The sequence below is a fragment of the Mauremys mutica genome, chromosome 1, assembly GCF_020497125.1.
Source record: "Mauremys mutica isolate MM-2020 ecotype Southern chromosome 1, ASM2049712v1, whole genome shotgun sequence".
Taxonomy (NCBI): Eukaryota; Metazoa; Chordata; order Testudines; family Geoemydidae; genus Mauremys; species Mauremys mutica.
In genome coordinates, this window is record NC_059072.1 from 158,482,212 (window position 1) to 158,506,785 (window position 24,574).

Sequence of the window (24,574 nt, forward strand, 5' to 3'; positions counted from 1 at the left end):
TAGAAATAGATTAAATCTATCTTGGGGGGGGAGGGGTACAAAGTCCAGCTTCAACCACTTCTCCTTTAGCCTCCAAGAAAGATGACAACTCAGTTGGTATTCTTATTCCCATTAAGGATAAGTAATTTTTCCTTGTTAACATGTCTATTTCCCCATCCTACAACAGAAATGATCCAGAATGGAAGGCAGTGTGAAATGAAAAATAAGGGGCTTACCTTAGCTGGAAGTTTAAAAGATTCAACAACCCAAGGGACAGACTGGTCTAATTAAACTTTATTATTGGCTAGACCTGAGGGTCACTCCACAGCTGTTTAGGAATGGGTCAGTCCCCTTCCCCTAAAGGGATTAACACATTTAGCAGTGTGACCTCCAGATAACACAGAGGAGTAGGGGACTGTTTAAATAGCTTCAGCTGCTTAAAAGATGTAACCCTGTAAGAAATACAATAGGAGCAAAATGACTTCTTTAGATTTATGACAAAGCTTGCTTGCAGTCAGCTAGGAATAAATGGCTGGTCACAGTGACACAGAGGAAAGGTAGTGAAATGCACTAGCTGTCTCACATGATCTGTGAAAACTGAAGAGATGGCCCACTGGATGGCTGAAAGGACTGGTAAAGGGGGAAGATACAGGCCTTTAACTAGGGTGTTAGCCCAAGATTAGTTACTAAAGCATTAAGAACTGGCACCTTTGTAGAACTAGCTGAGAGTTCACACACTCAATGGAGAAATGTCTATCACAAAAGTGATGTTCCCCGTTATTGCAGGCTCAGGGCTAGGCCAAGGACTGAACTGGCTGTGGAGACTGAACTCCCCTTTTATTCAGATTTCTCCAGGGCAGAGTTGAGGTGGTGGCAGGAATTTAGGGAAGCCTGCATTGTACTTCTGAATGGATGAGAACTTCAGGGTCCAGCTCTCAAGGCAGTGTCACTGCCAACAGCAGCGCAGAAGTAATGTTGGCAGTTCTGCAACCCCCCCTTCCATAACCTTGTGACTGCCCCACAACTCCTTTAGGAGTCAGGACCCCTACAATTACACCACCATGAAATTTACAGTTTTAAAAATCTCATGACTCTGAAAATGACCAAAATACACTATGAATTTGGTAGGGTCCTACCAATTCCTGCAGCTGAGGGGAGATTGGTAACTTATGTTTAAAGTAACCCTTTTCTAGCTCTTATAGATACATGGAATGTTATTTCTACCAGTCCCATGCTGAGTTTTTTTAGAACACTACTAAGTGAATAGATTATAAATTAGATCAGCACTGGCAGACACACACACACAAAAAAGTTATGCAGGAGGCCAATACTCAGGTTCCTGCTCTACTTATGACTAGACAAGACTTTGCTATACCAAGCCGCTAGACTTCCTGTGGAGAAGCTCATGTACATTGCAAGTGGTCACATAAAACAGGAACCATAAGAGGGCTATTAACTTTCAAAATCTTATATTTAAACTTCCTGAAGAATATTTACAAAAAAAATGTAACAGTTGGAAAGGGAAATATTTAACACTAAAGAAAAAACTTATTTCAAGAAAGACTGCAACTAGAGAATCTCTTTACCAGTGAGATGGGACTGAGGTTTCTTTCAAACAAAACATGAAACACCTCCTCAGAGTGGCTTTAACCCAATTACCATTTTAAAATACTAGGTTATGTAGCTGGCATTCAACTAACTATCCAGCTAATGGGTGATACTGATTTAAGAGTAGCAGCTTGGAATGGATTTGCCTGGTGATGAATAAGGATGTACTCCTCAAGGCTGCAACAGAGGTGGGTGGGTGGGGGTGTGTAAAGGGCTCAGTAAGCATCACATTTTACAGTGCTTAAAAAGGGATTCTCTACAATAAACTGAATCCAGTCTAGTAGTTGTCATGCCTCATTCCTGAAGACTTCTCTTTTAACCCTTGCATGTTTGGAGGAAAGGTGAAGCCCACAGCAGGAAATAATTCCTCAATCATTGTAGACCTCCAATTCCTGATTAACAATAGGCTGGCACCTCCTGTGCTGTACAATTTCCAGGTGCTGCACCAATACTCAAGCTCTCTTCTCGTTGTTTTTACCCTCTGGAGGCAGCGTGGGAGCATTCCCAATGTCCACAGTGATGTTGGTATAAAGAAGGTGCTTCTTTCTTGAAAGGAGTTTGAACTCTACAGAATTCATTCCATCATCCTTCCATGTTTTTTTGGTGTTATGCAGTGGAGCAGGCCTGAAGGGAGAAGAATACCTGTAGTTAGATAAAAGGACAGCAGGGGGAGACTAAGGGAGGTATTCCCAGCTTTGTCCACTCAGTTACAATACAACACTCTATATGTGAATATGATTAAGTAGCTTAATCAGAGAGGCACTTTCAGGTAACACTTGAAGTAAGATGTAGACAGGCACATAGGGAAGCTGTTCCAGGTGGCAGCAGTTTTATAGGTAAAGCCTGTTCCACAAAAAGACCTCAGATTGTTCCTTTGCACAAAGGAAACCCGTTCTAGACAAGCAGAAAGAGCAGAGACATGCTGTGAGGTGCAGGAGACGGGAGTAATTGTATGGTATTAAGGACCATTTGGAACAGGAGCCTGAAATGAATGGGGAGGACCAGTGGCATGTGTGAGTACAAGGATGATGTGGCAATGCTGATCTGTATTTATGAAAAGGCAGTGGGAGCACCACACTGCACATGTTGGAACATGGAGAGGTGGGGCCTGAGGAGGCAAAGGGGGCAGCGAGGATTTCAGAGGTAGAATGGAGATGCAGATGGCTGTATGTTGACTTGCGAACAAGTGAGAGAAGCTGTTAAGGAGCTCAGCCTTAAGGATAAGGCAAGTGGGAGGGCTGAGATGCCAATGTAGACAGCCTCCACACCACCAGATAAATACCTTCTTCCAGCTTTTGGTATGTAAGTAGGTCCTTGGGGATTTAAATTAGAGGGCCCACCTTCCCCACACCTGCTGAATTCAGTGCTCTGATTTCACATTTTTAATGGGTCTGCATACAGCTTCATGTTTGTCTACTCCTAGCATAATACTTTGTTACATACAAATCTTAAGACATTTATTTTGTCTGAGATGTACATAAAAATCTTGAGAGGAGGGAAGACATAAGAGAAACAAGCTTCAATATTTCCAAGATAACTTCCAAATTAGTAATCTCAAGGTGTCTTGGTTCTTCATATGAAGAATTTGGTGACTATTTAGAATTCATATTTTAACAAACTATTACTGTAGTGTCTGGAGCTCTAATCATAGGCCAGGACCCCCACTGTGCTAGGCTCCGTACAAAACTCTTGCTGGCAACTGCCAATCAAAAGAATGAGCTTACTAATAAGGACTTCAAACAATGCGATGAACTAGTATTAAAAGCATCTACACTTTAAAATATAACCACCGAAAGAAAGTAAGGTTCAGTTGTAATTGGCTTTTGACCAAACAATATTGCTGATATCACAAATGTTCTTTTGTCCATGAGTCCACAGGCTGCCAGCAGGACTGCAGGAATTTAAGTTGTAATCAAAACAAATCAAGCAAATGCTTCCAAACTGTGTGCTCAACAAAGCCAGAGACAGTTTCTTTAACTAGCAGCACTGAAAAGCAGGATGGTGAAAGGCACAGTCCAAGAAGCTGCTTTCTGCCCTGCATGAGGAGGAAGTTGATAGCACTCAGTCAGCAGGCTCTACAGACCAGGGATGGCCACGCTGGAATTAGGACAAACGAGGACAGGGCCCTCCTACAATAGTTACCTTATTGGGTACTCTTCACTCCCTTTGTGTTGCTCAAGATCCACCATTTTGTAGCGTCCAAGATGAATGGGGGTCCTGACTATTTTCATTCCTGCTAACTGAATCCTTTAAAATGAAGACAGAGCAAAATCCGGGTTTATACACAAGAATGCCAGCTCTAGGCTACACAAAGTACAGAGATGTTTCCTGGTAGAAACATAACCAAAGCAAAAAAAACAAAACAAAAAAAAAAACACACAACAGGGCTGAAAAGACAGTTCTTCAAATTCAAGAAGAGGAAGAAAGATTATGGTACTCAGTGGTACCTCCTGAATTATGGCACAATGCACCACTAAACTGACTGACACTACTTGTAGAGACTGTGATGGGAACACTTACTTTACCTGAAACTAGTGTGGTACATAAGTGTGAGCAGGCCAGCAGCAGAGCATTATGCTACCATTCAGATGAGCTAGAGTTTCAGAGGCCGTAACTGCTGTGTCTGAATGCCCAGGCTAGGGAAATTTACAAGTATTACTAGCACTCCTGCCACTTGAAGTGAATCACTGGCAGTTCTGGATAGATCTCAAGTGCAGAAAAGGCTCCCATAGCCAGATCCATTGCTACTACCATGTTCATTTAATTTGCTGAAGATTTAGGCAGTTTAATTTGGCAAATTAACAACTTTGGAACTTTTTATTCCATTTCTTTCAATAAAAGTTTCATTTTAGAGATAAGTGCTAGAAATAGATAGCAGCAAGCTGCACTGCTACATTCCTGCTCCTAAGCCCTTGGGAAAGGCCAGTGTGCCAACAATTTAGACTAGAATGATCAAAAGAAACCCAGAAATGGTATTAATTCATTAAGGGAGTATGTTTTCTGAATGCAAACATACAAACTCTTGCTACAGCCCAGGTTGAGGTAATGGTACTTTACACTGCACAGAAAAATGGACACAACTGCATAAAGCTGAGCTAACTTTGCTGTTGAACTCTAGTCTGGCAATGCCAGACTAACTGTAGCTTTTTGTATTTAAAGTTGTATTACTATGTTAATGCAACAATGAAAAACCCACAAAATTAGCATAAACACCCCAAAAACATGGTCTGTGCTTTATGTTAATACTTAAATGGTTCCAGTTAAGATGTTGAAGCTCATTTCTCATAGGAGGTGAATGAGAAGGATACTAATGCCTGAGTTTAAGGTTTAAAAACACAACTAGCTGATGCTGTTGAACCCAATTTGGCTTCATCCGTATTGACTACAAAACAGTGGTCAGCGTTGATTGGCCAACCTGGCTCTTCAGTTGTGTTTAATATAATAAAGCTTTATAGAGAAGACAAGGCCAGCAAGGGTTCATGCCATACTTCCAATTTTATTTGTGCTGTTCTACGGCATAGGTGCTCAGTCCTTTCTAAAACTCAGCTCTTAGGGGTCTCAAGCTGGTCACTCAAAATTGAGGCACCCCAAATCACTGCAAACTTTTGTAAACACAGGCCTGTATGTTTGTGAACAAAGAATTATTATTAGCCTCCACCACCAATAGCAATGTGCCCCTCAAGTGGCTGTGGTTATCAATTATTTGTAGTACATAATTCTCACAGGATATTGCATGGGATTTACTTTCCTTCAAGGAAGGTATGTTTGGGGTCTACTCAGGCTAACAGTGCCCCTTGAACAGATTTATTCCTTTAAAAAAAAATTATATATGAAGTGCACCCTAATGCATAGTACTCTGGTAGGGCACTTCTCACCACTGGCACCCCACTTGAGACCCATGTTAAGAGCGGAAGTAGTGCAGAAAGCATTGGGATGGGTCTCCCATTTGTTTTTAGAAATTCAGGATGCACTATAGCCTGATATTCCATTAATCAAATAGTACTTTCATTGCTTTAATAAGATCTCTGCTCAAAGGAAGTAACTGTGTTAAACACCTAACTTTCCATTCTCAGGAGCACAATGCTTGGTAAGACTCCCAGTGTCCTTGAACAGAATGTGCCACTGAAAATTACATAACCTGTCACACTGTGCAAGAGCAGGAAATAAATGTACGATTTTTACTGCCAGCTAAGTAGTATAACCTCCCCAACAGTTAGTAGAGCTGTACCACTGGTGAATTACAGCTACAGTGCTTGTTAGGGTAGATGAGGCCAAGGGGTCTTTATTCTGTACTCTACAGAGCTACATTGGGCACAGCAGCTGTAATTAAAAACTCTATATTCACACCCATAGCACATCACCTTCCTAGCAACAAAACATCACATTTTGCCAACATGGACGCATATGGTACTTTAAGGCTCTATGGTACGTCATTACGTGTCTGACAGTTTAAAGACAGTAACGTAAGGAATCCAGATACCTAGCTCCCCAAATACTGTGTACTTACTGAAACAGTCTTTCAGGTGGTAAATGCTAGGTCCTGAATCCCCTCCTATTTTTAAATCTAAAGCTTCCCTTAAAATGCCCTAGCTACCTTCTAGGTTTTCTACCTTGTCGGCCTAGTATTCTCTCCTATGGAATGATTAATTTCGGTGAGAGTCAACTATCAGTCACTAGTGGTTTATACAGCTCTTGGAAGAACCCCAGAGACAGCACAAGGGTATTCAAGGCAACATTATCTAGCTCCTGAAGCCCAAGCTATCTGAAGAAAGCTAACCTCCTACTGTACAAAAGTGATACTTTAAACAGTATTAGATCTAACATGCCCCGACCATCAATTCTGAATTTAAATGTCTCCAGAACTGAACTCTGGAAGGATGCTGATACATTGCAGAGGATTCAGAGAAGAACCACCAGAATCATTAAAGGATTACAAAACATGCCTTACAGTGATAGGCTCAAAGAGCTCAATCTAACCTATTTATAGCTTAACTTTAAGGGGTGACTTTATTACAGTCTGTAAGTATCTACATGAGGAACAAATATTTAATAGGCTCTTCAATCTAGCAGAGAAAGCATAACTGTCTAGTTTCAACTTCCAGCCACTGGATTAATTCGGACTGGAAATAAGGTGTAAATTGTTAATGGTGAGACTAATTAACCATTGGAACAATTTACTAAGGGTTGTGGTGGAGTCTACATCACTGACAATTTTTAAATCATGATTGGATTTTTTTTCCCCCCTAAAAGATGGTCTAGGACAGTGCTTCTCAAGCTATCTGATGTGGGGGACCGGCAATTTTTTTCTCCCCCAATGTGCCAGGGACCAGTGCCATATTATTATCCTATTCGACGGTCTTATGAGGAAACTCGCTGCGGACCGGCAGCCGATGGCTCGCGGACCACCACTTTGAGAAGCACTGGTCTAGGACAGGTGTTCTCAACCTTTTTCTTTGAGCCTCCCAACCCCCCCAGAACATGCTATAAAAACTCCACAGCCCACCTGTGCCACAAAAAATGTGTTTCTGCATATCCAGTAGGTTAAAAGCCAGGGTTAGCATTAGGGGATAAAAAGCTGGGCAACTGCCTGAGGCCCCATGCCACAGGGGACTTCGCAAAGCTAAGCTGGCTTCATCCCCAGGCAGTGGGGCTCGGGCTTCGGCTTTTTTCCCTGGGCCCCAGTGACTCTAGTGCCAGCCCTGCTCTCAGATTTATTTCTGGTTGAGAACCACTGGTCTAGGAATTATTTTGGGGAAGTTCTGTGGCTTGTATTAAGTAGGAGGTCAGACAAGATGATCATAATGGCCCCTTCTGGCCTTGAAATCTAGGAATCATAGCACTATATAAAATTAAAGTTGTCCAGAACCTATTAGCTCTTTTATAGGGCTAATGGAGCCCATGTAATATGTTGTTACTTTAGACCTTTATTCAGTTCTATTTTAAAATGGCCCAGTTCTAGCCATTAGTACCTTGCAGCAATGTCATCGTCTTCACCACGACTGCCCCAGTAGGTGTTTGGAAACCCATTTATCTTCATGTAATGCTCTGGAGTCAAAGCAGAGACACCTCCAAAAAAGGACCAATATGGCAAACTGGAGAAGAGCAAATTGTCAAAATTGAGAGTTTACATCAGTCACTTGACAAACTGTCTTACACTACAGCGATAAGTCACATGCATGACGGTCTCAGCTTATTGTACTTGTATTGCACAAGAAGCTGGATGATAGTTTTCATATTTATGTGGCAAGTGTATTGAACTAAAAAGAACCTGTAGAAAGTTTTCGTCACTGAATAAGTGGGATATTAAGGACTTCAGTGCAGAAGATCAGACTGGTAAATTCAACTGAGATTCCTTCTAACCAGCAAAATTCAGAGATAAACTGTTCTGCAACTCAGGCATTTTTTCCCCCCAGTGTGAGGGAAATACTGTACTCTGCTCACAGAGCAGGAAAGAAAATAATTAGCCATCAATCACAGGAAGATGCATTTCAGTTTGCTTTGAATAGCTGCTGAAGGCAAAAAGGGGCCTCAAAGGACTGGGTTTGTCCTGGTGTGTCATAAAATGATCCATGATAATTATATAGCTGTGGAGGAGGGAAGCCATAGCTGTTGAAAGTGATGTAGATTACAATTTCATCAACATCTCAAAAGACAGCTCAGTGTTCAGATCCCTACTCAGCAGCAGTATGTCACATCACATTTACAACGAGGGGTCCAGTGGCACCTTAAAGGCTTACAGATTTATTTGGGCATAAGCTTTCATGGGTAAAAAAATCCCCACTTCTTCAGATGCATGGAGTGAAAATTACAGATACAGGCATAAATATACTGGCACATGAAGAGAAGGGAGTTACCTTACAAGTGGAGAACCAGTGTTGACCAGGCCAATTCAGTCAGGGTGGATGTGGTCCACTCCCAATAATTGATGAGGAGGTGTCAATACCAAGAGAGGGAAAATTGCTTTTGTAGTGAGCCAGCCACTCCCAGTCCCTATTCAAGCCCAAATTAATGGTGATAAGTTTGCAAATGAGCAAAAAGCATGTCACATTTGTGCTGCTTAATGCTCTCCATCTTGCATCTTAGGGAAGAAGAGAACAAAAATCTTTCAGTTTCAATATGGGTGCATGGGGGAAGAGCAGCAGGAATCATTTGACTAGCTACTCTGACACATGTCCCTTCCTGAAACAGCCGCCCAGGTGGGAATACATTGAGGTAACATCCTTCAATGTTCCATGAAAAGGGACTGCTGATAAGATCATGAAAAAAAAAAAGTGTCCATCCCAAATGCAGACCTTTACCTGTACTGGAATTTGTCTATGGCACTGGCAATGTGTTTGGGGTAGTATTCATCACAGACGTAGAGGTTATAATCATTTTCAGGAATTAGGTCCACGTCATGCAGAAGCAGACAGTCCCAGTCTTCATCCTTCATGGCTTCCCGGACACCAACATTAAGGAGCTTGGCTCGGTTAAAAGTAGCATTCCCAGCCTGGAAGAGAAAACATACAGTTTACTCACCAACTCCTGGAATGGCTTCAAGGGTCTAAGGCTGCTCACACTGAAGTCAATGGCAAAACTCTCATGGATTTCAATTTGAGTGAGACTGGAACCAAGTGATGCTGGGAAAAGTTTTCAGAAGTCCCTTAGATGCTTTTGAAAATCTGACCTACTGCCTTAGCAACTCTATGAACTTTGGGAAGTTGAGTCTTTTGCACATGAGCATAAAGAGAAAAAAGGTATTTCTAATCTCTGTAACAGACTAATGTAGATCTTAAACTATACTTCCCTGCACACAGAGATTATTGCCCTCATCCCTCTTTAGGATATGTATTCTGATTTCTGGCTTCTTTCTAGTTACATACTATTTAAAAAGATACTCCCCTTCCTAACTAGCCATCAGTTTTCACCACTAATTAATTCCCCCCCCTCTGAGGATTCTTCACACCACCACCACCAGAACTCATCAGTAACACCAACTGTTTGGCCTATGTAGGTGTGATCAAATCAGAGTTTGTACCTCACTCTAGGCAAACAGTAAGGATACCCAGTTCCACTCTGGCACCTCCTTCTGACTGACTCAGAAGCAGCTCCGATGAACTTGAGAGGACCCATATTCAGTCCTCTTTCACAGGAAAGATCACCCTTTAAGTTTAAATTGTCCCTCCAAAAAAACAAAACAAACATGGAACAGTATCTAGTGCTAAGATACAATGACAAGCGCTTTAGAGATACAAATTATGTGCCTCTGTACATTCATATTCACAAACTCTATATTTCTCAGGGGGAAATTGTTTGTCCACTTTTCATTCACAGTCAAACCACTCCTTAACTGGAAATCTCAGCAGCAGTGATAGACACACATCGTTTTGATTTACCTGGTGAATCAAGTAGATGCCATAGTGAAGCTGTTGGCGCTGTAGGAAGGGATGAAGATAATAGAGAAGGTGTCGCAGGTGCTTCTCCTGGTTCTTGTGTGGTACAATGATGGCTGATTTGTAGCGAGCCAGGCAATGAGGAGGGCTGTAACAGCCTCCAAACTGAACAAAGGGATTTTTTTTTATTATCATTCTTTCACTGGGGAATGCATTAAAGGTGATGGTTAATGGACCAACTGTAAGAACAAGGGAAGGGGGGGGGGATAAAAAAAGTGAAAATCTGGTGAATATGAGGTTGAGCCAAATCACTGTTCAAATCCATCAGAATAAAAACTCATATCTACTGCTGGAAACACTTGAGCTATACCCCACTATACTGTTCCCTGTTGGGTATCTACAAGGGAGGCCTTTCAATGGGCTGATCCACAGTCCTGTTCTGACATTTGCTGTTGCTCACTCAAACTAGAAGAGAAGACCCAGACTCCTGTGAAGTACATTGTGTAAGCAGACCACAAGGGTGTCCTGATAAAAGGCAAGATATTTATCATTGCAGGATGGTTGTTTCTCCAACTACTCTTCTACAGTCACATCTGCCTTCTTTATTACCTTTTCCCATTTATGTATCAATGTCTCATTTCAGGTAAGGGATCAAGGACAAAGTGGTCTGGAGGAATTGTGGTGACTACAAAGAAACTATTTTGGAGAAAATAGAACTTAAAGGGAACAGGGGCACTTTCTATCACTGCAGCCCATGCCACCCAAAGATAAGTTCCCCTTCTGTTCTCAGGGCAATCTGATATTATTTAGCAGTAGGTGGAATATTTCCTACTTTGAGAGTTCACAGCAGCTCTCAGTCCATTCTGTTGTGAACATGGGCTCTGACGCCTTCTTAGCATCAGGAAAGCAGACCCTTGTAACCCTACAGTTTATTTTGGTGGCTTCTTTTCCCCTCCCGCACCACTTTTTACCCCTCTTAATGAAACCGAAAGCTTTAAGTATTTAAAATAAAATAATAATAATAAAATCATCAAGGAACCAGATGTCTAACTAATAAAGAACTCTGATTTTTGACTCTGCTACCAAGAATTTTTCTAACCAACTACTCCCATATTTGCTTAACTGCAACAAACAGAATGGCTGTTCTTCAGGGAACTGTGCTATTGAGGGGGCTGGGGGACCACTCTAGATCATACCTACCGTGGCTAGGTGATTACTATGATTGTATTAGCTGCTTCTAGGGAACTCTCCGCTTCGGTCTTTAAAAACAAAAGACTTTATTCCATTATTGTTTTTAATCTGTACATTTCTATTATACTGTTTTTTATATTTAAAATAAAAAGCTAAAGTAACTGTTTTCATATGCAAGTATTAACTATTGCTCCAGTGTCAGTTGGCGTTTGTCTAAGGCCTGGTCTACACTAGGACTTTAATTCGAATTTAGCAGCGTTAATTCGAACTAACCGCTCAACCGTCCACACCAGGAAGCCATTTAATTCGAACTAGAGGGCTCTTTAGTTCGAATTTGGTACTCCACCCCGACAGGTGGAGTAACGCTAAATTCGACATGGCTAGCTCGAATTAGGCTAGGTGTGGATGCAAATCGAACTTAGTAGCTCCGGGAGCTATCCCACAGTGCACCACTCTGTTGACGCTCTGGACAGCAGTCCGAGCTTGGATTCTCTGACCAGCCACACAGGAAATGACCCAGGAAAATTTGAATTCATTTTCCTGTCTGGGCACTTTGAATCTGACGTCCTGGCTGGACATCGGGGCGAGCTCCGCAGCACCTGCAACGATGCAGAGCTCTCCAGCAGAGGAGTTCATGTTATCTGTGAATAGAAAGAGGGACCCAGCATAGACTGACTGGGAACTCTTCGATCTGATCGGTGTGTGGGGCGAGGAGTCTGTGCTTTCGGAGCTGCGCTCCAAAACAGGGAATGCGAAGACCTACGAGAAGGTCTCCAAAGCCATGAGAGACAGAGGATACAGGCGGGATGCAACGCAGCGCCGCGTGAAAATCAAGGACCCCAGACAAGGCTACCAAAAAATCAAAGCGGCAAACGGACGCTACGGAGCCTGCCACCACTGCCCCACCAGTGACCGTGGACTCTGACGATGGGACAGTGTCGACGGCCAGTTCCTCGGTGATGTTCGCGGACGGGGAAGATGAGGAAGGGTTTGTGGAGGACGAGGCAGGCGAGAGCGCTTACAACGCGGGTTTCCCCGACAGCCAGGATCTATTCATCACCGTCACGGAGATCCCCCAACAACCCTCCCCGGCCATTAACCCGGACCCTGAATCAGGGGAAGGAGCAGTCGGTAAGTGCTTTAACCATGTTAACTTTTATTCTTAATATAACAGGAATCTTAACTGTGTGAAAAAGAGGTCTCTCTAGATATGGGGATAGAACAGAAATCATCCTTGGAGATCTCCACGAAGCTCTCCTTGCGTTAATCGAAAAGCATCAGCAGGAGGTTCCTGGGGAGAGCTGCCTTATTGGGTGCTCCGTGGTAGCACAGTTCTCCGCGCAAGGCTTTCATGAGGTACTCAGGGAGCACTGCCTCCCCGAGCACGGCTGCATCGGGCCCTGGTTCGTGCTAGCTTTCACGCAGCATGCGCTCTCTATCTCCTTCAGTGACCCTCCTCAGGGTGATCTCGCTCGGAGACTCCTGCATCTAATTAGGGTAATTACTGTAATTTTACGCCTGGTCCAAAGTATTTTTAAAAAATCTATGGACAGACGGCATAGCACAGACTCAGCACGCAGCTGCGTGACGAGCGTAACGGAAAGCCAAAGAATATAATGGACGCTCATGGAGGGAGGGGGGAATGAGGACGCAAGGTATCCCACAGTTCCTGCTGTCTCCGAAAAGTATTTGCATTGTTGGATGAGCTCCAAATGCTTCTAGGGTCAAACACAGTGTCTGCGGTGGGTCAGGGCATAGTTCGGCAATTTGCGCACACACCCCACCCACCACCAGAAGTGAAAACAATCCTCTCTTGACTCTTTTACATGTCACCCTATCTTTACTGAATGCTGCAGATAGACGCGATGGTGCAGCACTCAACACCAACATCCTTGCTCCCCCCACGCTATGGATGGCTGATGGTACAAAACGATGGAAATCCGTCCTCATCATCAGCCTATTGGCACATGGGGCAGTGCAAAAGGGCTGGTAACCATGCCGACTAGCATCAGTAAGGTCGATCAAGGGCGCCTGTCCCTAATTTTTGATGGCAGATGGTGCAATATGGCTGGTAACCGTCCTCATCATTGCAACAGGGGGCTGAGCTCCATCAGCCCCCACCCTTCATTGTAAATAAAAGATTCAATTGCCCCTGGACTAGCAGAGGGATGATGGGCTCCTTCATCCACACTCCTTAATGTCCTGCCTGGACTATCATTGCAGCTGGAGGCTTCCTTCCACTCATTTCTCACAAACAAGTCACTGTGTCTTATTCCTGCATTCTTTATTACTTCATCACACAAGTGGGGGGACAATGGTATGGTAGCCCAGGAAGGCTGGGGTAAGAACAGAATGAACAGGTGGTGTTGTTGCAGGAGCACCCCCTGTGAATAGCATACAGCTCATAATTTATGCAGGATCGGACACAGAGCATCTGTGCTCTCTGGTTCTATGATACAGTGGTTCTCTAGTACATTTGCCCATAATCTAGGCAGGACTGATTCTATTTTTAGATACCAAAAAGGAGGGATTGACTCAGGGAGTCATTCCCAATTTTTGATTTTGCGCCCCTGGCTGCTCGGCCAGGGGCACTTATGACAGCACCAAATGGGGCAGTGCAAAAGGACAGGTAACCATGCCCATCTTATTACCATCTTATTACCAATTTATGGTATGGTAGATGGTACAATATGGCTGGTAACCATCTCTGCTGTCATGCAAAAGCAAAAGCATGCTGCTGTGTAGCGCTGCTGGCCCGCCTCTGTCAGCGGCATCTAGTACACATACAGTGACATACACAAAAGGCAAAACAGTGTCCATGGTTGCCACGCTATGGCGTATGCCAGGGCAAATCTGGGAAAACGGGCTTGAAATGATTGTCTGCCATTGCTTTCCCGGAGGAAGGAATGACTGGCGACATTTACCCAGAATCCACCGCGAAAATGATTTCTGCCCCAGCAGGCACAGGGGTCTCAACCCAGAATTCACAGAGACAGTCTAGACTCAGTTAATTGTTCGCAAAAATGTATCTTTGCAAGGAATTCACTCCCTGTTTCCCATCTCACAGCTTCCACTGTCTCCAGACCTGCCACAGCATCCCCCTCGCAGAGGCTGGCAAAGATTAGGCGGCGAAAGAAAAAGACAAGGGACAAGATGTTCGAGGAACGTATGGGCTGCTACCTAGCAGAGGCGGACCAGCAGAGCCAGTGGAGGGAGACCGTCTCTCTGTGCCAGCGCTCACACAGCGAACGGGAGGAGAGGTGGCGTGAGGAAGACAAGCAGGCGACTGAAACAATGCTTGGACTAGTGAGGGAGCAAACGGACACGCTCAGGCGCCTTGTGGATGTTCTGCAGGACCGCAGGAGGACAGAGACACCCTGCAGTGTATCTGCAACCGCACTCCCCCGCCACAAAGTCCCATACCCCCCTCACCGAAAATAATCAGGAGGAGGGGCGGCCGGGGACGTGAATACTGTCACTGCACCACAGCACAGTGCTCAAGTACCCAAAAGCTCTCATACCCTACATTTGCCGAAGTCCTTCACTTCCAGACTCACAGTAGTCCCAATCCCAGTCCCATCCCCTAACTGTCTACTTAATTAATAAAAATGCTTTGCTGTTAATTACTGTTTCCGTTATGTTTTTTCAAAGAAGACTGTGTTTGAATGGGGGGCGTGGGGAAGGGGGTGGTTAATTGCATAGGACAGTCACCTTTCCCAGGGTACAGACACGGGGGCAGGATCAGCAGCGGGTCACACACACGGTGCAGTCAGTAGGCACCCTGGTCGGTTTTTGGAGGTGGTTTCCAGGATCTGTGTGGGCGGGGGAGATGTGACTTTGCAGCGGGGGAGGGCGGTTACAGATCTTATACAGCGGTCCTTGTCCTGGACCGCTGAGTCACGCAGCTGAGGAATCTGTATCCGTCCTCCTCCACCACAAGGTCACATATCCGCCCGCACACAGAATTCCATAAAGAGGGATGGCAGGCTCCGTTGAAAGAAGCATTCCGGCACTGCGGACCGCTCTAGGAGCAGGAGCCTGTCATTCCTTGAGTTTAGAGGCGGTCTTTACATCACCGCACACCCTACCCAGCACAGCCTGCGTCCCAGTTTCAACCCTTTCACGAAAAGTCATGAATAAAGAAACCTTTGTTAAGTAATAATGGGACATGTATTTTATTTTTACACGTGTGCTGGAAGTGGGGGTAACGGGGTGAACGGGGTATGTAACCGAAGAGGAGAGTCAACAGTAACTGGGTAAAGAAACTGGGGCAGGTTCAGCTTCTCTGTAAAGAAACTGAACAGTCACAGGTCACGCTGCTCGCTGGTATTTGAAGAGTTCCTTGTCGCTGTCCCAGGCGCCTGTATAGGGCTTCATGAGCAAGTGCATTAGCGGGCAGGGTCCCCGAGGATGACTATAGGCATCTGCACATCCACAACAGTTATTTCGTGGTCCGGGAAGAAACTCCCTTCCTGCAGGTGTCTGAGCAGCCCACAGTTCCTGAAAACACACGCATCATGAACCTTGCCCGGCCACCCGACGTTGATGTTTGTAAAACGTCCCCTATGGTCCCCCAGTGCTTGCAGCACCATTGAAAAGTAGCCCAATTTCTCATCAGCTGACTGTGGAAGAGGTGGACGATAAAGTGCGAGGAGAAAACGGCGATGATCGCAGCGGGCTCCGTGCTTGCAGTGCTGTGGCGTCCGCGCTGTCGCTGACCAGAAAAGTGCACGAACAGATTGCCCGCAGGCGCTTTCAAGGAGGGAGGGAGGGAGGTTGTGATTGACGGTTCAATGACGACACTTACCCACAACCACCCTCGACACATTTCTCCCCCCAGCAGGCATTGGGGGCTCTACCCAGCATTCCAATGGGCAGCGGGGACTGCGGGAACTGTGGGATAGCTTCCCACAGTGCACCGCTTCCAAAGTCGACGCTGGCCCCGTGAATGTGGACTCAGAAATTCGAATTAGTGTATTTAGTATGGATACACAAATTCGACTTCATAAGGTCGAATCCACAAATTCGAACTAAGTTGATTCGAAATAGTCTTGTAGTGTAGACAAGGCCTAAGAGATACTAACAAAATATACTTGTATTCAGATTCAGTTGCATTTATGGGAGTCACTAAAACAAAGGGTATGAGGTTTTTTTGTTTTTTTTTTTAAACAAACAAAAAGGTGGTGGTGTTTCTTTCAGTATAATCAGGGCTCTGCATACTGCAGGACCAAATTCAGTAGCACCAAACAGCAACGCCTGCTTTCTAAAAATCAACCTTAATTTATTCTACTGCCATGCAATATTCTTACTTTTTTTGTTCTCCCACCCCCACCGCTCATAGATGAATTTTGGAAGTGTTTTCCCAACCATGATTATTTTAAGAGGATAAAAGTTGTTTGTCATGCTCTCCTGGCCACGTGGCTCCTCAGTTCCTGTGATGTCATCCAAGCAACCTAGCTCAGATCCTGCTTCTTTCCCTGCCACACATGGGGAGAAAAACAAGCTTCCTTTCAAGCTGCATCTATGGCTTGTATCCCCAAGGACTTCTGGCTCCCCCACATAGGGTGACCAGATGCCTCGATTTTATAGGGACAGTCCCAATTTTTGGGTCCCTCTTATATACGCTCCTATTACCCCCACCCTCTGTCCCGATTTTTCACACTTGCTGTATGGTCACCCTACCCCCACACTCCCTGGCTGCAAGCTGGACTTCAGGTCTGGTTCCCTAACCCCGGCCTCGTGGGTCCATGGAACAGCATAGAGAGCAAGCACTATAATACAATGAACTCCCTCTTGTGGGGAAAGTAAAGGCAGCTGCATACGGATCTCTGCAGAGCAGGTAGACAGAAAAATCATCGGTGTCCAACAGGAGCAAAATAGCAAATTTCAGGGCAAAAGTACTGAAAAATGCCATTGTCCAGAGTCCACAGTTAAAATGAATGGATCAGTTCACACCTTTCTGAGCTATTATTTCAACTCTGAATACTTGTAAATCGATGAAGTGCTGTTGGTACATTTTCAAAGTTCTCTCTACAACCATGAGTGCAATTGAAAAATAAAATATCGTTTATTAACACTCAGATTCTGGAGCACAATTCCATAGGAAGCTTTGCTGCCATGGAAGACCGGACCCTGAGCACAGTGCACTCTTGTACTGTAGCGGGAATTAAGACGCCCTTGCCCTGGCCACTATCGTTCATTCTCTCTCAGAAGACACTATTTACATAAAGACCAAGCTTCCAACTTGTGCTCCCTTAACCACCACTGGCTGATGGCATGTAACAAAGGCAAGCAGCAAGGAGTTCAGGTAGGAGATCCTCTCTTGAATCATATTATTTATGAAATGATTCGCAGAAAAAACAGGTTAGTACTACTGACTCAAAAAACAAAGTGTAATTTCCCCAAAGCTTCCTGAGCCGTTGCTCTGCATCTATAACATTACATGGACACCGATGATTTTTCTGTCTACCTGCTCTGCAGAGATCCGTATGCAGCTGCCTTTACTTTCCCCACAAGGGGGAGTTCATTGTATTATAGTGCTTGCTCTCTATGCTGTTCCATGGAGCCAGGAGGCCGGGGTTAGGGAACCAGACCTGAAGTCCAGCTTGCAGCCAGGGAGTGTGGGGGTAGGGTGACCATACAGCAACCATGTTTAGAGACATACAATTATCAACCAGAACAAGCAGCTTCTAGCTGCATATATAAAAAACCACAGCCCCCACCCATCCCTTTAGCTCATCAGCATCACTGCAGGACATGTTCTCAGCTTGCTTTACTTAGGTAATGCATTCAAACTAAGAGGTTTTTGCAGGTTTTGGCTGAATCCAATTCATTTCAAGAAGGGAAATGTGAGACCTTTCAGACTTCTTGTGTGCACACTTTGGATCAGATGACCTTACAATGGTCCTCTTGGTACACATTTAATCTGGTATAAGTGGGTGCAACACCACTGACTTCAACAGATGACTTCAATCAGCACGATTCATCTTGTCAAAGGGGAACTTAAACAATTAGGTTTTTGCACTACCCTGAATGGAAACAGCTTGTCCTCATGGGGAAATTTATTGGTAGAACTATGTCAGTACAGTATGATTATACCACTATGGTTATACTGGTATAACTCCCTGTGTGGACTCCCTGAATCCAGAGTAAGAGTGTCCACATGTGCAGTTATATTAGCGTACTGTAGGGTTACCACCAGTCCTGAACTGGACAGGACAGTCCCAAAATGCAGAGTTCAAGTCCTGGTGTGAATGACTCCAGGACAGCATGTGTCCTGGATTCCCTGCGGTGTCGCTCCACGGCTGCCTGAGATTCCGGGACTGCATCAACCTCTTCCTGGGGTGTGTGTGGGGGGGGGGGCGTGGGGGGGATGAGACAGATGACTGAGGTGGGCCTTTGTCCCCCCTCACCATGAGTCACCCCCTTTCTCTTCCCCCCACCCCCCAGCAGCCAGAGCCAGGCAGTAGTAAGAGCTACTCAGGGACCCCAGGTCGCTGTGGGGAGCCACTAACCCTCCACCTGTCCAGGGCGGGGTGCCTGAGACTACAGAGGCGGGTGGGACTCCTGCATGTGTCCCGCTTTTGCCTTTTGAAAAGGTGGTCACTCTAGTGCACTGGTACATCACCTGTTATGTCACTATACTGGTACAGTAACTCCTCGCTTAACGTCATAGTTATGTTAGTGAAAAAAAATACGACTAATTCTTATGGGGAAATTTCTCTTAATGTAAATAGGAGGGATTAGGTTCCAGGGAAATTTTTTTCCACCAGACAAAAAACTATATATTATATAGATATACACACAGTATACATTTTAAAAAACAAACAATTTAATACTGTTCACAGCTACGATGATTGTGAACCTTGGTTGAGGTGGTGAAGTCAGAAGGTGGAAGAGAGGGATATTTCCCAGGGAATGCCTTGCTGTTCAATGATGAGCTAGCACTCGCTGAGCCCTCCAGGGTTAAACACATTGTTGTTAATGTAGCCTTTCATCAAGGCAGCATGAACAGGAGGGAGGGGAGCCAGCATAGCTGACAGAGATAGACATACACCTTGTCTGTGTGGGGGTGGGGGGGGGGGGGAGATGCACACTGCCCCTTTAAGTAACCTGACCCACTCTTATAGACTCATAGACTTTAAGGTCAGAAGGGACCATTATGATCATCTAGTCTGACCTCCTGTACAATGCAGGCCACAGAATCTCACCCATCCACTTCAATAACTCAGACATAGGTTAGGGGTTTGTTATAGAAGTCCTCAAATTGTGGTTTGAAGACCTCAAGCTACAGAGAATCCTCCAGCAAGCAACCCGTGCCCCATGCTCTTAAGTGCATTGTCTTTTTAAGTGGATCAGGAAGTTGGGGCAGCAGCTGCTGCCCCAAGCTCTCTGTCTTTCTCCATCTGTGTCCCCTCCCTGCTCTATATGGAGAAGGGGTAAGCAGGGGGCAGGAGCAGGGGGACACCCTGACATTAGCCCCTCCCCCCTTCCTCCTGCACAGCAAGCAAGAGTCTCTGGGAGTGGCTCCAAGGCAGAGGGCAGGAGCAGCACAGGGCAGGGGCACCTGAACTGCCAATTGCTAGTCTGCTGGGCAGTTGCAGCACAGGGAACTTTAGGGGAGGGGGAGCTGACAGGGGCCCGGCTGCCGGTCCACCCTGGTTCCAAGCCCCCACCAGCTAGCTGCAACGGGCTGCTCTTCCTGCAAGCAGTGGACAAAGCAGGCAGCTGCCAACTTTAAATGAGCATGCTCCCTAATTGATCAGCAATGTAACAAGGAAACAACGTTAACCGGGAAGACTAAGTGAGGAGTTACTGTACTAGCATAACTATACCAGAATAATTGTACACTTCCCTATGTAGACAAGCCCACATTGTTTAGATGAAGAAATAAGAAGAAGTAAAGGAGCATTAGCTTAAGCACCAAATCCTAATGATGGAAGATGGGCCCAATCCAAAAGTGTGTCCAGGCCAGGCCTCTCAACTGCAGCTGAAGGCTTAAACCCTATTCATAGAAATGCCCTTGCCTATTTTTTCCTTTTAAATACAAAAAAAAGTATGATCCCTAATAGAAAAGTATCAGATTGGTCCCTGCAGTCTTGTCACTCACTAGCACCACAGCAGATGGTCATGCTTCCAAGAGGGGTATGCCAGATGGGAGTAAGAAGGAGGGACTATTTTCGAAGACATTTGACCAAGTTTGCTCCTAGTATAAACCCATTTAATTCAGCAGGTACATGAGGGAGGAATTTGATCTATCTAATCATTCACACATAACGACAGAGTGTATATTGCTGAAAAATTCCTTGCTGAAAATCTTTCAGAAACAAGATTCTGCCACAAGCAAAAGATGAACTAGAAGAGACAATGCACTGAACCACATTGCTTCCAGTAGATATTACAAGCAAGGTGCAAAACTACAGGACTTCAAAGTTAAATGATAAATAGATTGATTCAGTTTGACTGGGCTCAAGTTGAGCATACAACAAACTGTAGGTTTGTATTTGACAAAAAAAAAAAAAAGAAAGAAATAGCAGGCAGCTGACTTTTGCTTAGACAATCTTCAAGATGGAGTGAAGACACAGAACATTTACCACACACATAAATGGAGAAAGGGCTGCACTTCATAGAAGGCCTAATCTGAAGCTCATGGGTATGAGAGTCTTTCCATTGACCATAGAGAGATTTGGATCAGGCCCAAAGCGACCTATTACCAGTCTCCAACTTGAAGCTTCAAGAATTACATTTGAAGTCTTATTTAATGGAGATTTATGAAATAAGAATTGGAAGGACAGATATTTAGTCCATATGTGACGCTTTTAATTGCAATGGGACTCAAGAGGTTTTTATTAATAAATAATTTGTATACCTATTTTAGTTCTGGGGAGAAGAGTAAATGCCTTTTACAGTAGCATACATTTAAAAGAGGTTTGAACACAATAGATCATGAGTATCTGGAGAAAATTTCTTTTTATGCACTAAAAAAATGTTATTGGTTAGAAAGTTAGCAAACTAAAGCAGAATCTTATTTCTCACACTGCAAGTGTTCGAACTCCTCACAAGGTTGCTTTTTGCAGTGTAATGTTTCAAATGCACAGTTCTAGTTTCCTCTAGAGGTTTCCATAAATGCTAATTACTCTAGAGTATTTAATCTAATTAAACTCCATGTTTAATTTGCTCTCATTTTGGCAGTGCCATATAAAACATTCTCTGATAGGTGAAAGGCAAGTTGTACAGTGCTCGGCATTTGTTTGTTTGGAGGTTAAAGATAATGTAAAGCCTCCTATTTAAAGAAAGCCTTTTAAGAGAGGAGGATTTTTGTTAGTGTTTGCTGAAAGGGAATGCAAGCGTCCCATTCACTAGTCTACAACTTGGGTCATAGTAAGACTTTTCAGTCACTATCTATCCAGGCCCTCTTAAGTGAATCGGTGAGCTCTAGTCTGCTCTAGACTGAGTCTACGCCTCAAAAAACAATAACTGGCATCTGTGCCAATAGTCTCACGGACAATTATTTCAATGGCCATGAGGAACATCGCTCACAGAAGTGGCTGTTTCCAAGAAGTGACTGAGGCATACAAGCAAGACAACATGAGTGAGAAACCATGCATATTGCCACCACACTGCCTGTTTATTTCATTTAATCTCAGCGACAGAGGGAAAAAAACAAAAGGTTGATCAAATATTGTTATAAAGCCTGTAGAGCTAGTCTAAACGCCCACCCAGATTAGTAAATCCATGTTTTCCAACTAAACCAGGCAACTGTTCCAAACAGTTGTGTTGTGCCCACACATTTAAAAAAAAAATAAAAATAAATAAAAGCTAAACACAATTATGTGAGGCAAGGTTGTGTATCCCCTCTTACCATGCTGCCTGATCACATTTGCATCACTACATCGCAGAGTATCTGGGCAGCTATCATATAGTGCGTCAGCAGTGGCAACTGTACATGAAAGACGTACACAGATTATGGCATTTGCAGCATGGAGGCAATAGACTGTGAGGTGCCCTACCACAGAGAGCTTGGAGGAGGGAGGACTGGCTGAACTGGTTACACAGCAGTTAGAAAATGTAAAAACATTTCCAGATTGAAACATTTTGTGATGTAGCTGAATCAATACTACCAACGGTGAAAGTTCTAATGTAGACTAAACACAGTTTATTTTTTAAAACCACTGTGTCATCTAGCCCTTCTTAAAGCTCTGCCAGACTGCAAAATTACCTGTGTCCAATTGGGCAGAGCTCTGAGAAAAGCTGGACACTGGTAAATATAGCACAGCACCCAATCTACACTACAGCTTGTACTGCAGCAGCTACAGTGCTACCTACATCACTGCTGGAAAACTGGTACAGAATTTCTGTGTGTACATAAAGATCCAATCCAAACAGCATTACAAACTGGCAATAAGAACATGGGCCAATCAAGGCCTCTAGGAATGTAAAACACTCAGCTGCCATGGTTACTGAGTATTAGCTATGTTACGTGTTGACAAAAACCAAAACAAACAAAAAACGTATGTAGTGTATGCAACATGGCCAGCTCTAACTGGTTATCAGCTCACTGTGAAGTATAGCATAAACAGGGCCTAAGCATACACTGAACAAAACCACCTGCACTGTTTGACCACATCACATGCTATCAGAATCAGTAACTTTCTATGCATCCGAAGAAGTGAGCTGTAGCTCATGAAAGCTCATGCTGAAATAAATTTGTTAGTCTCTAAGGTGCCACAAGTACACCTGTTCTTTCTGAGTAACTTTCTAGTATCTAGATTTAGGATGAAAGGAAGAGATTAATCTAGCCCCAAGAGTGGAAATGCTAGAAGAAGCTTCAGACATTGTAGTAAATTACTGAAAAATATATTTCCCTTTTGTAAAGTGAAAAAAAGTGTTATTACACTGATGCACTAGTTCAGACACTAGCAATTTATACATACCAAATATCGGTGACTGGGCTGTGCAATATGGCATAGTTTCTTCATTAGGAGCTCGGGTGAACAAGCTGAGATTTGTATACACATCCTGTGTTTTTGAGTAATCCCAAGGCTGAGGTGCATCTAAAAATCCTCGAAACACACTCGATGCTCCACCTCGGTACAAAATCAGGATAAATATTGCTTGAAAGACAGCTAGGAAGAGCAGAAAACAAGGATTTTCAACACGAGACAAGGACATGGTTTTAGGCCATCCACTGGAACTAGTCTTGTTGAGAGTTTAATTCTCTAGAACAACTTCACATTTTAACTTCAGGGCTACATTTATGTATGTAAGCATGCCTGTCCGCTTCAAAGGGCTCAGCAAAACAATATCTTTTGACTGCGGTGCATATTTCAAGCACGGTTTCGTTAAGTGCAGTCCAAACCGCTAAACTTTAGCCATCTTCTGTGCATCGCTCTTCATTCGTCCTCAACATTCAACCTGCGCAGCTAATTAAAGAGAAAAAAAGACACCTTGTTACAGTAATTCCACCTAGGGTGACCAGACAGCAAACGTGAAAAATCGGGACAGGGGGTGAGAGGTAATAGAAGCTTATGTAAGAAAAAGACCCAAAAATCAGGGCTGTCCCTATAAAATCAGGACATCTGGTCACCCTAATTCCACCACAGGACGCCGCCCGTTTCCCTACTAATCACCACGGACAGTCAAGCTGTGGCGTACCCGGGCCAGGCTGGGTCTGCCTTCCCCTCATTACCCCGCTCCCTGCCACTGGAGAAAACTATCTCCCACAGGGCTGCAGGCGGGGTGAGGCCCCCGTTGCCGGCAGCCAGGCCGCACAGACTCGGAGCGAGCCGCCCCTTAAGGCGAGGGGAGTTCGGGCTCGTCCCCGCGCCGCGGTGCTCCCTGTGTGGACGCTCGGATCCCCCGCCCCCCTAGCGCTGCCGGGTTTCACTCCGGCTCAACGCGGCGCGCTGGTGCCAGAATCGGAGCGTCCATACAGGCAGCAGCCGCGTGAGGCGCCAGCGCCAGTCAGAGGCGAGCGGGGGAGGAGCGGCCTGCGGGGCCTTGGGGCAGCCCTGACGGCTGCTGTTCGAGCCCCCCAGCGCTGGGTTATGGGAGGGGCCGCCGTGACCAGCCCCCCTCACAGCGGCGGGGACCAGTACGGGAAGGGCCTTCTCGTGTCTCCCCTCGCGCTAGAGCGAACCCAGGAGTCCGGCCGGCGGCGCGGCGCAACGAGCGCGCGCCACAGAAAGCCCCTCACCTGCCTGCGAAGACAGCAGGCGCCTCCGTTAAACCGCCAGCGCCGCCACTCGCCACGCCCCTTCCCGGGCCACGCCCACCCCGTAAAACCGCCCGTCTCGCTCCTGTAATTTGCATAAAATGGATCCACGCGGCCTCAAACTCCATGCGAGACCACAACGCCCAGCATGCAACGCGGTTCTGCAGGGACTACAGCTCCCAGCATGCAACGCGAGCGGGGGAAAATTAAA

General features: G+C 45.0%; 1 protein-coding gene across 4 annotated transcripts; it reads right to left on the minus strand.

Moving 5' to 3' along the window:
• Nucleotides 1-1,431: 1,431 nt before the first annotated feature.
• LOC123360495 (beta-1,4-galactosyltransferase 3-like) lies at nucleotides 1,432-24,427 on the minus strand. Of its 4 annotated transcripts, none has more exons than XM_045001218.1 (7): nucleotides 24,346-24,427; nucleotides 23,084-23,572; nucleotides 9,963-10,198; nucleotides 8,886-9,076; nucleotides 7,557-7,679; nucleotides 3,730-3,834; nucleotides 1,432-2,211 (listed from the first exon to the last, which is right to left on the minus strand). In XM_045001218.1, exons 2-7 carry the CDS (start codon nucleotides 23,319-23,321, stop codon nucleotides 2,040-2,042), a joined length of 1,065 nt encoding a protein of 354 aa, XP_044857153.1. In that variant the 5' UTR covers nucleotides 23,322-23,572; nucleotides 24,346-24,427; the 3' UTR covers nucleotides 1,432-2,039. The 4 variants fall into 4 exon arrangements, with proteins under 4 accessions (XP_044857153.1, XP_044857156.1, XP_044857155.1 ...); XM_045001221.1 differs by lacking the exon at nucleotides 24,346-24,427 and adding an exon at nucleotides 24,289-24,307; XM_045001220.1 differs by lacking the exon at nucleotides 24,346-24,427 and adding an exon at nucleotides 24,230-24,248.
• Between the last annotated feature and the right edge of the window lie 147 nt (nucleotides 24,428-24,574).

Coding starts and splice junctions, on each gene's coding strand:
- LOC123360495 (XM_045001218.1), bottom strand. CDS start 23,321: ATGTCCTTGTCTCGTGTTGAAAATCCTTGTTTTCTGCTCTTCCTAGCT. Junction 7,680..8,885: donor ATAGACAAATTCCAGTACAG/GTAAAGGTCTGC, acceptor GCTCTTCTCCAG/TTTGCCATATTGGTCCTTTT. Junction 3,835..7,556: donor GACGATGACATTGCTGCAAG/GTACTAATGGCT, acceptor TTCATTTTAAAG/GATTCAGTTAGCAGGAATGA.